This window comes from Aegilops tauschii, chromosome 5, assembly GCF_002575655.3.
Source record: "Aegilops tauschii subsp. strangulata cultivar AL8/78 chromosome 5, Aet v6.0, whole genome shotgun sequence".
NCBI lineage: Eukaryota > Viridiplantae > Streptophyta > Magnoliopsida > Poales > Poaceae > Aegilops > Aegilops tauschii.
This window is the reverse complement of record NC_053039.3, coordinates 46,988,811-47,005,224: the sequence shown is the minus strand read 5'-3', so window position 1 is coordinate 47,005,224 and position 16,414 is coordinate 46,988,811. Positions and strand designations below refer to the sequence as shown.

Sequence of the window (16,414 nt, the reverse complement as noted above, 5' to 3'; positions counted from 1 at the left end):
ACATGCAAGCAACCTACTTGTACATATATTCCTATTCCTACTTGGCCACGTGCACGTACCGCACACATTTCGTGTTTAACTCTAACACACCAGACTCGGTAAATCTCTTCCTCCACCAAGCCCCCACTACTGCAGACACAAAATTATACTTTCATGAACTTATGGCTAAGGAAATTTGTAACTAAATAATACTCCCTCTGTCCCAAAGACACTCTTGTATTATGGGACAGAGGGAGTAGAAGCAAGCAATTCAAAATCTACATTAGATATATCAATAGTGGTAAGTATGAATTGCGGAATGTAAATAAAGTAAGATACGACCAATGTTTTTTCTATGGTTCAAGTATCCATCAATATTCTCCTCTCCATTCAATTGCCACGGGTTGTCTCTCTCTCATAGGCCTCTTAATCCACTATGATAGTTTCTTCCTCCACCACAGACATGGCAAGCTCCACAACCACTTCATAAAGCAACTCGAGCCTCTCAAAGACCCCTCGATTCACGAAGAGATCACCGAGTTGAGAGCTGTCTAGGACGTGGGGATCTCTAAGAGTAACAAACTCTTGGACTCTTACTCGAACAAATTGACAATGAGAGCTTAAACCAATGCAACAAATCATAATGCACTTCTGCACTAAATCTCCCCTCAAATCTCACTCAATGCAACTCATACAATAGATTGATTCGAGAGGGAGAAACAAGGAAGTATAGCTAACTTCCAAAAAAAAACAGCCATTTGGCTGATTTGAACGTGCAGAAAAATGGGTTGGTTTGGATGAACTTTTCCAATGGTCAGAACCGCTGGATGCTTTTACACATTCGGACAGTCCGGGATTCAACCAGACACTGGGCGCTCGAAACTAGTAACCCTAGAGATAACAAAGACAGCAATAGTAGCCAATGATCTAGCTAGGTCCAAAAACACGCATCCTAGGCAAGTTAATGGCACTCGATCGGGTGTTTCTCAAGTACGGTCGAACAATATCTGCCAAACCATAGTAGTATCCTGAGTTCACTTGATTTGTCCATCAATACTACAACATGATTGAATGGTTGTATGATTATGAAGAAGAAGAAATAGTATTCTTAAATGAAAAAAAAATCTACTGAACCTCGCACAAATGAATCATAAGAAAATAAATGATTTGCAATTAGAAGAATCAAACAGTCCATATAGGACAACTTTCTAATGGTTAAAATCCTCTAAAAATCTTTTGAATCAACAAATATGCCCTTACCTAACAGGATTTGCTTCCCTACATGGCGACATGGTTTAGCTCGGCTCATGGCTATTTGGGATCATTCAACAAATGAAGAGCAACATAAGCTAAGAAAGGTGTAGATCACTTCAATCAAGCAAAACTGCCATGCCATACTTGAAAAACAGAGAGAGGTGATCTTTTTCACTTCGGAAGCATGATATAGTCAGGCTGGTTTGTACAAGCATGCAAAGAATAACTAAAAGGATTGCAATCAAAATACAAGATATAGCAGGCAAAAGCAGACTCGTCTCCACACTGACCAATCGTAGTGTATACGCAATGCATACAGAAAACACAGAATTAATGCAGGACCCAAAAGTACCAGTTGTATCTGCCTAAATAGATATAGATTGATAGCATTTCTGTTTGACACGGCAAACTAGCAAAATATACGCAAAGTTTACTTGAGATATGATCAATAGTCCCACACGCAAGTACTAATAAAATTGTCCTGATAAATATCCTTGGCTGCTGTCAGCTCAACAGGCAAGAGTCTGACAATCAGCTCTCTGAGGGCAGACCGATACACGCAAAATAGATACAAAATAGATAATCAGTACCAACACATGCAAGGTACTGGTCAAATTGACCTGACAATATCCTTGGCTGCCATCAGTTCAGCAGGCAAGAGTCTAGCAATGAGCTCTTTGAGAACAGATGGGCAACTGCTTTTGAGATGTTGGTAACCATCACTTGAGATCATTGCCTCCAAATTTGAAGGAGAAGCAAGGAACCCAAAGCAAGCCTCTTTGAGTCCATGGCAGTTATGCTGCTCGGCAAGAGCCAAACTAGTCGCAACCATGTTGGGGTCAATATGATTGCACAATTTATCCTCGCATATCAGCTTCAGCCTCTCGATGTCGTACCTGTCCGCCGCTACAAGCAGATGGCTAGCTGTCACTACATCTTCCTGTGTTGCACCTTGATGAGTGCTCTCAGGGAGTGAGTCCGTGTAGATGAAATGGAGCAAGGACTTGAACACATCAGCTTCTATATCATGAATTTCGATCGGCTCGCCAGATTTCTCCCTCATGGCACCAAAGAGCTCCGCCTTGAAGACCGGTGAACGAGCAGCGAGCACGGACCTATGGGCCGAGAATATCTCGCCACCGACTCGAAAGGCCACGTCTGCCGCATCGTTGCTATTCAGCAGGCCACCGAGCTGCCGATGCAAGTTGCTTGGAGGAACCACAACAAACTGAATTGCATGCGTCTCTTCGCTGCGGATCTTCACAATAGTGACATCGCACCTGATTCTGAAACTGTTTAGATGAACTGATCCCTCCAAATCCTTCTGCTTGACAAAATTAGCAAAACCCCAATCTGAACCTTTGCTTGGGAAGATATGTGGTGCCACAGTTTTTATGTATGAAGGCACTGGTTCTCCGCCCTTGTCAAGAACACTGAAGGTGAACTTTGCCTTCACATCTTTGGCACCAGCTGAATCAAGAAGCAGATAAACAGATACGTACCCAGGTTCGTAATCATGTGCGTAGCTGTTACCGTTTGGGAAATACCTCACGGCCCAGTTATGATCTCCGGCAATGAAAGGGATAGATGTTGTATACTTGCCATCCTTGAGCAACTCCTTGATTCTTGAGTACCCATCTATCTTGATCACATGTGTCCTTGTTTCTTCTTCAGCTATAATGGCGGACGTGATCCGTCGCTCAGCCATCTATCTTGAGAGGTTTGCCTTTGTTTATACAGTGATGACTAGCTAGGCCACCAGCGGTCGACAGGTGGGAAGTGGCGACGAGCAGGCGGATGAGGGGGCCGGCGTCTCCCGCGGAGCCGGTGAGACGCAAAGCAAGCGCGGTAGGGGCCGGACCAGTGAAGGGGGAGGCGTCGGCTGGGTGAGGCGCGCGGTGGGGAAAGCAGAGGGAGAGAGGAGAGAGCTCGGGGATGAAGGGGGCACGGCGAGACCTGAGAACGGGAGAGATGTGGTGGTGACTGACTAGGGTTCCTGTACCTGGGATGGAGATCAGGAGAGGTCGATGTGTGCGCCGCCAGCTTCGAGAAGAACAGACAAGGGAGAAGAGAGAGAGGTTGGGTGGTGGGGACTGGGGAAGGGTTTCTCGGGTTTAGGGTTTTTACTTTTTAGGGTCATTTAGGTTTTAATTTTGGAAAATGCTTACCATCAGCCCGTTGATAATCACCCACATGTCGGCCACCTCGGTTGTGCGACACGCGTCCCCTATGGACCCCATCATCACGTCTTTTGGAATGGCACGCCTTCATCTACCTTATCCACATCTCTCTGAATCTTTTCGTCCCGAATAAACAACGCAAGGGAGATGCTTGCGAGTGTCATGCGCGCGCCCGTGCTCGCCGCCGGCTAGCTGTGGCAGTCATCATTCACCGCCAAGGAAGGGCTCGCCACCCTACTTTTGTTCCTTCTTTTTCTCTTTGTCGCCACTCGGCAAATGTGCATGAGATCCGTGCGGCCCGGTCGTCATTCCAGCGACGTGTGGCGCAGAGCACGACTTCCCGTCAGTGTTGTCACTGTTGGGCGAGCCCTCCCTGCTCGATCCGTCCCATCCCTGAGTGGCATGTTTCTAAAACAAACCTCTTGTTGCAATAGTCAACGGTGTTTCTGAAACAATGTTGTTATTGCAAAGAGGGAGCATACGCAGAGATGCTTTTTGCAACGATCAGTTTTCCTGAAATAAAACTCTTGTTGCAATAGTCATTCATGTTTCTGAAAACAAAACACTTGTTGCAATCGTCACCGTTGCTTTTGAAACAATACTCTTGTTGCAAACAGGAATCGTATGCTGAGCAATCTAGACCGGACGGCTCGCAATGCCGCTGATCTTTTAAAATGACCCGCCAGCCGACGCGTAGCACACCCCTTTTATTCTTTGACAAGCTAATTACAAAACGCCAAAATGTTAGTGAAACCCATGACTTAACACAACATCCATGTTTTTAGTGTAAAATACCAGACATTCTATATTAATATATGACCGGGGTACAAAATTGCTGCTTAAGCCCGTTTGAATTGATAGGCCATCTGTAAGGGCCCATGTGGCAAAAAGAAAAAGGCCACACTTGTTACCTTCCACTTCGGTAACATAGGACCGATCGGATCCCAAAAAATAGTCGTCACTGACATCCTTGAGAAAACATGAGAGTCGAGGACTAAGGCCCGCCAACATGCATCTAAACAACCTACCAATAATTTTGAAATCGCAATTTTGGCTCAAATCCATTCAACTTCCACTAAAAAACCAACAACGAAACACTAACCTTGATTCTCCCTATCATGTTTCTAACATCGGACTGGTGGATGGCATTTCCTATTTGTCGCACTCTACCACATGCAATCACATAGGGGAAATCGAGCGAACGAGCATAATGGAGTAGCCCACTGAGCGATAGCCAGTGTACAGAATGATCTGGTTTTGGAAACCTTCTAAAAACTACTAGTCTATTTTTTCTCTGTTGTTTTCTTTTATGTATTTTTTCCTTTTAACAAAGGTTCAAAATTGAAAAGGTGTTCAGAATTTAAAAAAAATAGAATTTTCTGAAATGTTCATGTTTATAAAATGTCCACAATTTCTTAAATGTTTGCATTTTAAAAAATGTTAAAGAATTTCAAAAGATGTTCGTGTTTAAAAAGCGCTCACGTTTTACAGAAACTGTTCTCCTATTCTAAAATATAACCTTTTTCCTGTTTTTGAAAATAGAAAAAAAATCAAAACCTGATAAAAAACTAAGAAAACTAAAACAATGCAGAAAATACAACGGACATGAAAAAAATTCTTCATACGCTAGTTCTGTCACTAACTTGAAATGGGCCAGCCCTGGCGGCTCCACCTTGTGATTGCCCTCTTTTCTGACGCATTTCCTATTCGGCGCTATAGGTGCTAGTTACAGACTATTCTGCTGACTGGCGCCCATGCCCGATCCCTCGTCACTAGCAAATGGGCCAACCCATATATGGATCAACGGGATTTCGTTCTGGTTTTGGGAAGCTTCTGGAAGTATCCTAGCTGGTTTTGCGAACCTTCTGGAAGCTTACCAGTAGGATTTTTCTTTTTTGTTTATGTTTTTTCTGGACCAGGTCTTTTCACCTTTTTTCGGTTTTTATTTTTTTGAAAAAAATGTGAACTTTGCTTGTTCTTCAAATTCCGGATTTTTTCAAAAACATATTTTTAAGTTTTTGATGGCGAACGGTCAACCGGTTTTTCAAACCTTTTTTTCAAAATTGCCTTGTTCTTCAAGTTCATGATTTTTTTCTTGCACGAATTATGTCAGTGCAACAAGAATAAGGAAAGAAGAAAAACAAAGCTGGCGAGAGGGGGGGAGAGGGAATTAGGCCACGGTCCAAGAACTAGTCTAGTGAGCGCCGATTTCTCTTTTTAGCGCCTGAAGCGCCGAATAGGAGGTCTCCTTATTTGACGTGGTACCAAATACGCACCCCCTGTGCTATTGGGTCGGTCCAGTGCGTGACTTCTTTCATTTCCCATTGGTTTAGAGAAGTTTTTTATAAGGTTCTTCATTTGGTTTTTATTTATTTTCCTTTTTTCTGTGTTTTCTATCCCAGTTTTACTGGTTCTCTTTTCTTTTTCCGGTGATAAAGCTGTCACTGATGGAGATGTGGAGGTGACTGACGTAGGGTTTCCTGCACCGGGTATGGGGATCGGGAAAGGTCGATGTGTGTGCCGCCAGCTTCAAGAAGAACAGAGAAAGGGAGGGCAAAGAGGTGGTGGGTTTTTTTTTACAGCAATTTAATTAGGTTTTATTTTTTGACCAGCTAATCACACCAAACCAAAATGTTAGTGAAACACTGAAAACTTAACACAACATCTAGGTTTTTATTGTAAAACCACAAATTTTGTACTCCCTCATATCCATATTACTTGTCACTGCTTTAGTAATATTTGGCACGAATAAATATGTTGTTGATTTAGTCCATTTGAAATTGATCTCAATAGGACCGCGCACCGGTGGCCGACATGGTAACAAATGTCACAGTCACACTTGCTAACTTCCACTTTGATAACATGGGGCCGGTCAGATCCCAAATAATGGTCATCCACGACATCTTCCCAAAAATATAACAACCGATGACTAAGGCACACACCAAAATGCATCTAAACAACCAACCAAATCTCTACTATTGTAGGGTAATCCATAGTCGTTCCTTCGTTACCTCCCCCTCGCCCATCGATTTCTCCCTCTTTGAGTCCACACAACAGGAAAAAAAATCAGTAGTGGAGAAAAGAGAAAGACTGACTGATAGAAATAGAAATAGGCACACTCTCTCCCCCACGAGCCCGTCCTCTTGAGTAACCTCTCTTCCCATGATGTTCGGTTTTCCTCACGCTAGTGTCGCTAGGGTTCCTCCATGGCCTCTGCGGTGCCTCCACTGTGAATCACCACACACCACCAACGCACCCATTCGTCACTCTTTGATCCCATCCACCTTCTCGTTCGGTGTGCGTCGTCGCTTGCGTCCTGGAGTCTTTCCCCAACCCACCTTATTCCTCCTTGTCCATTACTCTGCCAACGACGAGGAGGTTGCCTTTGCCTCGCCCATCCTCCGCTATCAACGCCACCACTGCCTCCCCTCCTATGACTAGCTACCGCTCGAGTGAATAAAAGATCCACGCACCGCACCACTCGCTTCTCCCTCTCAAACCCTATAGTTCCGGCAAACCTCATCGACATGCACCTGTGATGGTCTAGATGAGGGACTCATGCACTCATCCAGGAGCCCGAGAGGACATGATGCCCGGAGCAGGCGACTACATGGAGTATATCAAATTAACTCTTTTTTAAGATAAAACTTTATTAATTAGAAATAATTGTTACATCGTCTACAATAAAAGGTACAATCTCATCTAAAGGCTCCTCAAACCAGTCCCTACTATCTGAAAATTTCGCTAACCTAGCAAGTTCATGAGCGACCTTATTCGCCTCCCTATTACAATGTTCAAAACTAGTAAGGGAAAAATCACAGTATAATTACGTAATCTGTCAACTGGATGAGCATGGATCAATATCTAAATTTACGCTGCTCGTTTCATTGGATGTTTGCATATATTTAATGAATTTCAACACTTGCCTTAAGTGAACCATTATCTCGCATACCACCATGTTGAAAATGGTGAAGCTACCGAGCTGCTACCCACCCTGAGCTAGACTATATATTTTATATGCCTAAAGCCGGTTTGTTTTTGTCTGCGTGCTGTGTCTGATTACCTAACTTTTGTTCAACACGGCCTGGAATACAGTGGACATTTGCCAACAGGCATGTACCCTAGTTGCTGCGACCTTAGTAGCACTGTACGTCCTGTGTTTGACTCCCAGTGGGAGCGGCTTTAAACAGGTCTGCCAAAAATTAAATAGTTAAAAAATATAGTGGACGTTTTCAGCCTGTAAATGGCAACAAGTTCAAGAGATCTCCAATCCCTTACTGATGTTAGTTTCCAAAACAATGGATATGTTCAATTAATCAGTTGTTTTGAAACACACAATATGTTTTAATAGTATCCCGACTCGTGGAAATCACATGCTTGAATTTAGAACCATCCCTGCAACTATTGTTTCTTTGACCACACATGCTTGTTTTCTTTCTTTGCACAATTTTTGCTATTACTTAGTAGTGTTGTTGATTTGGGTATGTATGCAACATGCAAGTAGAACTCTTATACTTGACTCCGGAAACTCTTGCTGGAAATAGATTGTCCTAAAGTTTCCTGTCCAATTATTTACATACCTTTTGTCTATGTGTGATTCTTCAGGGGTTAATACTTACGTATATCATTCCTACAAAAAAAATACTTATATATATCGTTGAGGTAATTGAATTTTTTTTCCTTCCCCTCGACATTATTATCTTATGATGTAAGAGCATCTCTAGACGATCCACTAAAAGGCTCTAGAGGAGTAAAATTGTGATTTTGAGATGTAAAACGGCACCTAGCCAATCCCTTATCCACTTTAGTGGAGTAAACATTTTACTCATCGCCGTAGCCACCCCTTATATTTACTCGAGCAGTGCATCTTCTCCGGAAAAAAATATGCCCTCCCCGCACTGCTCCTCTCTCTCACCCGCACTACCGACGCACAAATCCACCCAAAATCACCCGTCGGCCCTCTGGCCCGCACTGCAACCATCCCACACCTCCGCCCATGCTTCCAATCGGCCGCAGACACCCCGAAATTGCTGGATCTAGCCGATGGAGGTCGCCGCCGCCGATTTGAAGCGTAGATCCACGCAGTGGTGTGCAGCCGACTCGAGGTTGAGGACGTTGCGGCACCTTACCTCCCACTCCTTTGCCGACCTAATGCCATCGAAGAAGAAGATGTACCATGGCGTGCGGCAACGGCCGAGGGGGACATGAATGTCTGAAATAAAGGTCACGGACACCCGCATCTGGTACTAGCTGGGATCCTTCCAATTGGCTGAGTTGGCGGCTAGGGCGTATGACAAGAAGGACTTGGCCCTCTACAACAACCGGGAGAAGATTAAATTCCCCATTGGCAGCCGCGAGGTCTCGACGTTCGCCAACATTGACCCTCATGTGGTCACCCCGTGATCTGCGGGATAACCAGGAGGCCTTCGAGTGGCTTGAAGTGGCACACACCGATGAAGAGTATATGGCCGAGCTCCGCCGGATCTATCCGGAGCTCGTCACCGAGGAGCGCTGGCGGCTCAAGGTGTACAAGAAGGGCCTTGCCGATGAGGACGAGATCATGTCGTCCGGGGAGAGGGGGGAGAAAGTGATCGAGCTTTCGTCGAACGACGCCGACTGCGGCTCCAGCCCGTGCGGTGTGAACTGGGAGATTATCGAGGCTGAAATAGAGGCGGAGGAAAACAAATAATGTTTGTTTGTTTTTATTATTTCGTTCAAATCGACTAGTTTATATTCATGTTATGCAACGTAGTTTTAACCTAATTTTGCCATCTATAATGTTTTTCCGGCGTTTGCAATGTAGTTTGAATCAAAATGGGCTATCGATGCGCTCTGTTCGGGTTAAAACTCATGATATTGTCTCTCCAGCTAGATCAAGCATTGTCGACACACCTTCGTCATGACCTTGTTGAAGGTGTTGGCTTGAAGCTCTTCTTCGGGATGAAAATCCTATGTATGACCTTTGATTGAACTCGTCAATATCAGCGCGCATGCGATGATCCCTTTTTGAAGGCTCTTTGTTGTCCGGTTGCATGGCATAAGATTTGTGGTGTTATTATGGGGATTCTGCTGCTTGACAGTTGCCCTTATTATTTTTTTTCATTTTTTTTCATATTCTATAAGCTGGTTCATTTGGTATCAATGCTTGACTTTGCTTTGCATTGTTGATGGATAATCAATAATACTTGGTTGTGTGCATCACTCGACGCAGACTCCGGTGGTACTATCCTTTTTTTCAAAAAAAGGAGGTGGTTTGTAGAGTTTATGACCCTACATTGAACCCGCTTAATCTCAGTTCCTGCTAAAAACCCTCAATCAAGAGAAATGATCACTTCAATCAAGAGAAACCGCAATGTCAAACTCAGGAAACATAGAGATGATATTTTTCACTTCCAACTACAATAATATTTGATATTTTCCACCTCCAAAACAGAAGAAATGGGGATCATCGTGCAGTAACTTACAATTACGCATGTTTTAAGTAGGATAGAACAAGTAGAGGATTGCAACCACAAGCCCACAACACAAGATAGAGCAGGGGAAAAACAGGATTCGTCTCTACACACAGCAGTTGAATTGTATACACAAGGTATATAGAAAACACAGAATACAGGAGCCAAAAAACCCCTGCTACTTGCACAAATAGATATCTTTTTTGTTCTGCCACATTCACGGGCGAGCTACAAAAGAGATACCAAGTTGACTTGATGGGGTGATTACATTGACCTGATAATATCCCTGGCTGCTGTCAGCTCAGCAGGCAACAGTCTAGCAATCAGCTCTTTGAGAACAGATGGGCAACTGCTTTTCAGATGTTGGTAACCATCACTTGTGATCACCATCTCCAGATTGGACGGAGAGGCAAGGAACTCAAAGCAAGCCTCCTTGAGCCCATCGCAACTGTGCTGCTCGGCCAAAGCCAAACTAGTTGCAACCATGTTGCAGTCAATATTATTGCACAGTTTCTCCTCGCATATCAGTTTCAGCCTCTCGATGCCGTACCTGTCCGCCGCTACTAGTAGATGGCTAGCTGTCACTACATCGTCTTGTGTTGCACCTTCATTAGTGCTCTCAGGGAGTGAGTCCGTGTAGATGAAATGGAGCAAGGAGTTGAACACATCAGCTTCTATATCATCAATTTCGATAGGGTCACCGGCTTTCTCCCTCATGTCTCCAAAGAGCTCCGCCTTGAAGACCGGTGAGCGAGCGGCGAGCACGGACCTATGAGCCGAGAATATATCGCCACCGACTCGAAAGGTCACGTCTGCTCCATCATTGCTTCTCAGGAGGCCACCGAGCTGCTGATGCAAGTCGCTTGGAGGAACCACAACGAACTCGTTTGCGTGCGTCTCTTGGCTGCGGATCATCTTCACCACGGCGACATCGCACCTGATTCTGAAACTGTCGCCTCTTAGATGCGCCGATCGCTCCAAATCCTCCTGCTTGATAAACTCTGGGAAACCATAACCGTAACCTTTGCTTGGGAAGATATGTTCCGTCACAGTTTTGATGCATGAAGGCACTGGTTCTCCACCCTTGTCAAGTAAGCTAAAGGTGAATTTCGCCTTCACGTCCTTGGCATCAGCCGAATCAAGAATCAGATATACAGATACGTAACCAGGTGCCTTGTAACCGTTTGGGTAAATCCTCACAGCCCAGTTACGATCTCCGACCATGAAAGGGATAGACGTGGTAAACTCATCAATCCTAAGAAGCTCCTTGGTCCTTGAGTACCCATCGATCTTGATCACATGCGTCCTCCTTTCTTCTTGGGCTACAATGGCCGACGTGACTTTCGGACGCTCTGCCACTGACTGTACTTGGACTGTGTTGGACTTGGACGTGACTTTCGGATGGGCTGTGTTGGACTTGGACGTTGCTTCTGGCCGTGCTCGCCGAGGTCTTCGGGCGGCGGCACGCGATGACGACGACGGCGACGAAGCTTCTCCAGGCTGATGAAACCGCAGCTCATGGCGAAGCCTACTGCTGATCGATCCTGCTCGAGATAATTACACGATAGTACCACATTTGGGGTGGTGGTGGTGAATTGGTACCACTTTTGAAAATTTTTACGTGTCAGTACCACGTTTGGGTCTAACCGTTGCAAATCGAGCTAATCTTCGTATTTCTACGTTTGACGCTGGAACTGACCGCCCGGGCCCGCGCGTTAGCTGCCACGCTGGCGAATCGGCACCCGCCCGCTCGCTCGATACGTGCGGTCCGGCTCGAACCGGACCGGCCCGTGCTCTGTCTCTCCCTCTCCTTTCTTCTCTTCCTCTGTTCGTCGACGAACCCTAGCTCCCTCGCGCGTCTCTACGGCAATGGCGGCGGCGACCCCGGGCAGTGGTGGCGGCAATGACGATGGTGGCGGCGCAAACATTCCCTTCTTCGGCAACGGCGCGGCAGGAGGAATCGAGGGGAGATCTCCAATCGAGGGCGGCGACGGCTACTCGAGCTCTGAGTATTCCAGCGACAACGACGAGTTCATGGAGCCCGCACTGTGCATGGAGCAGCGGGTACGGCTGGCACAACAATGGGTGGCGAACCCTAGCAATAGCCACGAGCTGACCCACGGGCTCGGCGGCGTCCTGTAAGTTTATGTTTCTGTCTTTTTTTTCTTCTTATTTATTTGCTAATTAGGGTTATAGTGTATTGATTAGGCAAATTGCATGTGAATTGTAGTTTATATGAAGACATATGGAATGTTAGGATCTATTTTGACAATAATGATCTATTAGAGAGGAAGTTAAGTTGTTCAGATGTGACATATCTGAATATGGTTGCATTGATGGAAACACAAGGCTTTAGTATTGATAATTCACTGCAGTTTTACATGGAGACCCCAGGAGAGCAGGGTTTGGAATTGGTTGATAGTAATGTTAAACTACAGTTGATCAAGAGGCAGAATGAGGAGAGTTTGGTGCTTAATTTGCTATTTAGGGCTTGTCCACCAGCTGTCAGTTTAGCACAAAAGGGTTTTGTAGAGAAGCAAAAATTAGATGCAATTGTTTATTCTGAGCATGTGGTTTATGATCTGGCTGATCCTCCTGTGTATGTTGTTGATCAGCAAGGTGTAGCTTATGAAGGTCAGAGTAGCTGCTCTATTGCAGCTGTAGGCCCTGCTGTTTTAACATAAGAGAGCAGGAGTGTTCTAAATCCAAAGTTAAAAGAAGTTGTGGAAGAAGAACAAGATGGCTATGATGGCAGTTCTGCATCTTCATCTGAAGGGCAATATGACAGTGACACTAACCCTTATTATATTGGGGATTTAAGGCCTAACTATAATGAGGAAATGAATGATGCTGAAGACATGGAGATGGAAGAGGCAAACAGACAGATAGAGGAAGAAGTAGAAGAACAACATGAAGAAGAAACAGAGGATGAAGAATCAGAAGAAGAAATAGAGGAGGAGGAACAAGTGCATTATGAGGGTGACACAGAGGTAGAGGAATTATTTGATTTGGAGGATGATGACCCTATTGTTCCAGAAGAGGAAGAAAAAATATCTGTGCCAGCAAAGAAGAAGCAGAAGCTGCAAGTAAGGAGGGGACCAACAACAAGGTCACATTCCAGTGTTTTAGAAGAAGTGCAACCTGATTGGAAACCATCATCAGATGAAGAAGATAATAGTTTACTGAAGGACAGTGAAGATGATGGGTTTCAGCCACTAGCATTTGTGCTACCTAAAGGAAGGAAGAGCAGGGCAAAGAAGAGGCCACCTAGAGTATGGTACAATGAGGATTTGGAGCAACCACACCAACAACTACAACTGCAAATGTGTTTCATAGATCAACATCAATTCAGAGATGCTTTGTTGAGCTTGCACATCACTAAGTGCAGAGACTTCAAGTATCACAGGAACTCAGATAAGAGGATCATTGTGCATTGCAAGAATTCACAATGCAAGTTCTGCATTGTGGCAGCTGTTATAAAAGGGGAAAACACTTTTGCAATTAAGAAGATGAGATTACAACACACTTGCCCTAGTTCAACTGAAACAACCAGGGTAAGTGCCAAGTGGCTTGCAAAGCAATATGAGCCACTATTCAGATCTGATGTCACTACTAGCATACATACACTTATTGATGCATGCATGGAAAAGTATGGTGTGGATGTGCCCAAGGCTATGGCATATAGGGCAAAAAACCTAGCTATTGAGGCTGTGTTGGGAGATCATAAGAAGCAATACCCAAGGCTGAGAGACTATGCTCAGACTGTCATGGATACAAACCCTGGGAGTAGAGTTGTAGTCAGCACTGTAACTCCAAGAGCCACTGAAAAAATCCCACATCCAGGACCCAGATTCCATGCCATGTTTTACTGCATCAATGGAGCAAGGGAGGGATTTCTACAGGGTGTAGACCATTCATTGGTTAGTTTATTTTAGCTTGTACACTACTTTGATGTTGTTAGTTTCAATAGCTTGCACATATAAATGCATTTAACATGTTATGTTTAATTCCTGTTTTAGGTATTGATGGATGTTTTATCAAGCTAACCACTAGTGCACAAATCCTTGCTGCCACTGGTAGAGATGGCAATAACAACATATACCCACTGGCATTTGGCATTGTTGGACAAGAGGACAAAGCAAACTGGTGCTGGTTTCTACACCAACTGAAAATTTGTCTTGGAGGAGAAGTTGGACAGTATGGTCCATATACTATAATGTCTAACAGACAGAAGGTATGTCTATCCACCTTGCATTGCCTGCTAAATATGTGTTTACATGTGTATTAGACAGTAGCTTAGCTGTTTAAATTGTGTGCACCAGGGGCTACTGTTTGCAGTTGATAGAGTTTTTCCTAACAGTAATCAAAGATTCTGCTTAAGACACATATATGCAAACTTCCAAAATGCTGGCTTTAGGGGGGAAGACCTTAAGAAGTGCATGGATAATGCCAGTTATGCATATAATGAACACAAATTTAATATAGCAATGGATGATCTCAAAGCTGAGAGTGAGGAAGCTTGGCAGTGGCTTAGTGCAATACCCAAGAAAACCTGGGCTAGGCATGCATTTGACACAAATTGCAAGACTGACTTGGTTGTCAACAATTTGTCTGAGGTGTTTAACAAGTACATCCTAGATCATAGGAAAAAACCAATAAGAACTATGTGTGATGGCATAAAGGATAAGCAGATGGTTAGGTGGCACAGGAATAGAGAGAGTGGAAAGGAAGCTAGATGGGAGATCACACCACATTACAGTGAGAAGTTGGAGATTGAGAAGGAAAGGGTCAGGTACTGCAAACCCATTCAAGCAGGTGTTAACTTGTGGCAAGTAACTAGTGGGGAGCAAACACATGCTGTCAATTTGGAACTTGAAACCTGTGGTTGCAGAAAGTGGGACCTCAGTGGAGTCCCATGTAACCATGCCATCTCAGCAATTAACAAGGCAAAAAGGTTTCCAGAGGACTATGTAAGCAAATTTTTCAAGAAACCATATTACTTGGCAGCATATGAACCAATGATATATCCTGTCCCTGGTGAGCATGACTGGACAAAGACCCCAGGTCCAGACATAGAACCTCCAGCATTTAAAGTCAAGAAAGGAAGAAAGAAAGAGAAGAGGATAAAGGGAAAATTTGAAGTTCCAAAGCCAAAGTCCACCTCAAGAATGGGGACAATAACTTGTAGCAATTGTGGATTACAAGGGCATAAATACACAAGCTGCCTTAAACAGTTGAAACCTGAGTTGGCCTTAAGAAAGAACAAACATGTGGTAAGCCCTTTGAACTAGTTCTTCACTTTGATGTTTCTTTTAAATACCTTTGTCCCTTGTACATTTCTTACTTGTAGTATTATTAAGTGTGTTTCCTTTGAATTGTTTTCCAAGCCTGCTGCAAGGAATTCACAAGGAAGAGGTGTTGCTCCTACAGCTCCTGCAGCAACACCTAGAGCTGCTTCAGCAACACCTAAAACTGCTTCAGCAACACCTAGAGCTTCTGCTAGTGCTGGCAGAGGTGGTGGAAGTGGTGCTGGCAGAGGTGCTGGAAGAAGGGCTGGTGGTGGAAGAGGATCTGGAAGAGCATCTTCTAGTGCTCAATCTACTGCTGGGAGAGGTGCTCATTCTTCAAGGCCTTTCTCTGCCCCAAGGCAGTATGGTGCCTCAACTTCTAGTGCTCCTCCTCCACCAACTGATGGCACACACACTGGATGGATGACCTGGTTAAGCCCCAAGGCCTTTCTCTTCAACGCTGAAAGGGACCTGCCGAACCTCATACAAACAAAATGCCCAAATCAAAACCCAGCAAAATCAACCAAATCAAAAAGCCCCAAATCTGAAACCCTAACCCTAAACCTAGCTCAAGGGAAATCACCAGGTTAAGCCCGTCCGTGGATGAGGTCGAGTGCATGTACGGCAGGCTGGACGTCTCCTCACTGCTTTCGTCTTCGAAAACCATGGCGGGCGGCGGCGGTCCGGTCCGGCAACGCTGCGGGCGGCGACGAGGGCGGCGAGAGAGGAGCGAGGAGGAAGGCACGAGCGAGGAGGGAGAGACAGAGCACGGGCCGGTCTGGTTCGAGCCGGACCGCACCTATCGAGCGAGCGAGCGGGTGCCGATTCGCCAGCGTGGCAGCTGACGCGCGGGCTCGGGCGGTCAGTTCCAGCGTCAATACGTAGAAATACGAAGATTAGCTCGATTTGCAACGGTTAGACCCAAACGTAGTACTAACACGTAAAATTTTTTAAAAGTAGTACCAATTCACCACCACCGCCCCAAATGTGGTACTATCGTGTAATTATCTTATCCTGCTCCCTTGCAAGCGAATCTGGCCACCACAAGCTGACCGATCCTTCCGCTGGAAACCACACACGCCCCGTGCCTGCTTCTCTTTATTTCACGAACTGACGATACAAAGCATCATCGTATACATAGGGGACTAGCAAGACGTGCTCGACTCAAACTCAAACCGAGTATTTTCCTAATCTAATCACACGGCAACAAATCCGTTCTCAATCCGGACACGGACAAGTTTTGGTTTATTCCAACAGGCTG

The 16,414-nt window shown here is 44.9% G+C and overlaps 2 protein-coding genes across 2 annotated transcripts; both read right to left on the bottom strand.

Annotated features, from left to right (window-relative positions):
* Positions 1-332: 332 nt before the first annotated feature.
* LOC109759664 (BTB/POZ and MATH domain-containing protein 2-like) lies at positions 333-2,941 on the bottom strand. The gene is made up of 2 exons (XM_020318485.2): positions 1,951-2,941; positions 333-575 (listed from the first exon to the last, which is right to left on the bottom strand). The coding sequence occupies exons 1-2, from the start codon at positions 2,939-2,941 to the stop codon at positions 406-408; spliced, it is 1,161 nt and encodes a 386-aa protein (XP_020174074.2). The 3' UTR covers positions 333-405.
* Positions 2,942-9,446: 6,505 nt separating this feature from the next.
* Positions 9,447-11,441, bottom strand: LOC109759680 (BTB/POZ and MATH domain-containing protein 1-like). Its single transcript, XM_073498796.1, has 2 exons — positions 11,437-11,441; positions 9,447-11,399 (listed from the first exon to the last, which is right to left on the bottom strand). Exons 1-2 carry the CDS (start codon positions 11,439-11,441, stop codon positions 10,130-10,132), a joined length of 1,275 nt encoding a protein of 424 aa, XP_073354897.1. The 3' UTR covers positions 9,447-10,129.
* Between the last annotated feature and the right edge of the window lie 4,973 nt (positions 11,442-16,414).

What these genes read in the sequence shown, in the direction of transcription:
- LOC109759664 (XM_020318485.2), bottom strand. Translation starts at nt 2,941, where the DNA reads ATGGCTGAGCGACGGATCACGTCCGCCATTATAGCTGAAGAAGAAACA. An exon ending in GGCAATGATCTCAAGTGATG is followed by an intron (nt 576 to 1,950) that starts GTTACCAACATC and finishes AATTTGTTCGAG; the next exon opens with TAAGAGTCCAAGAGTTTGTT.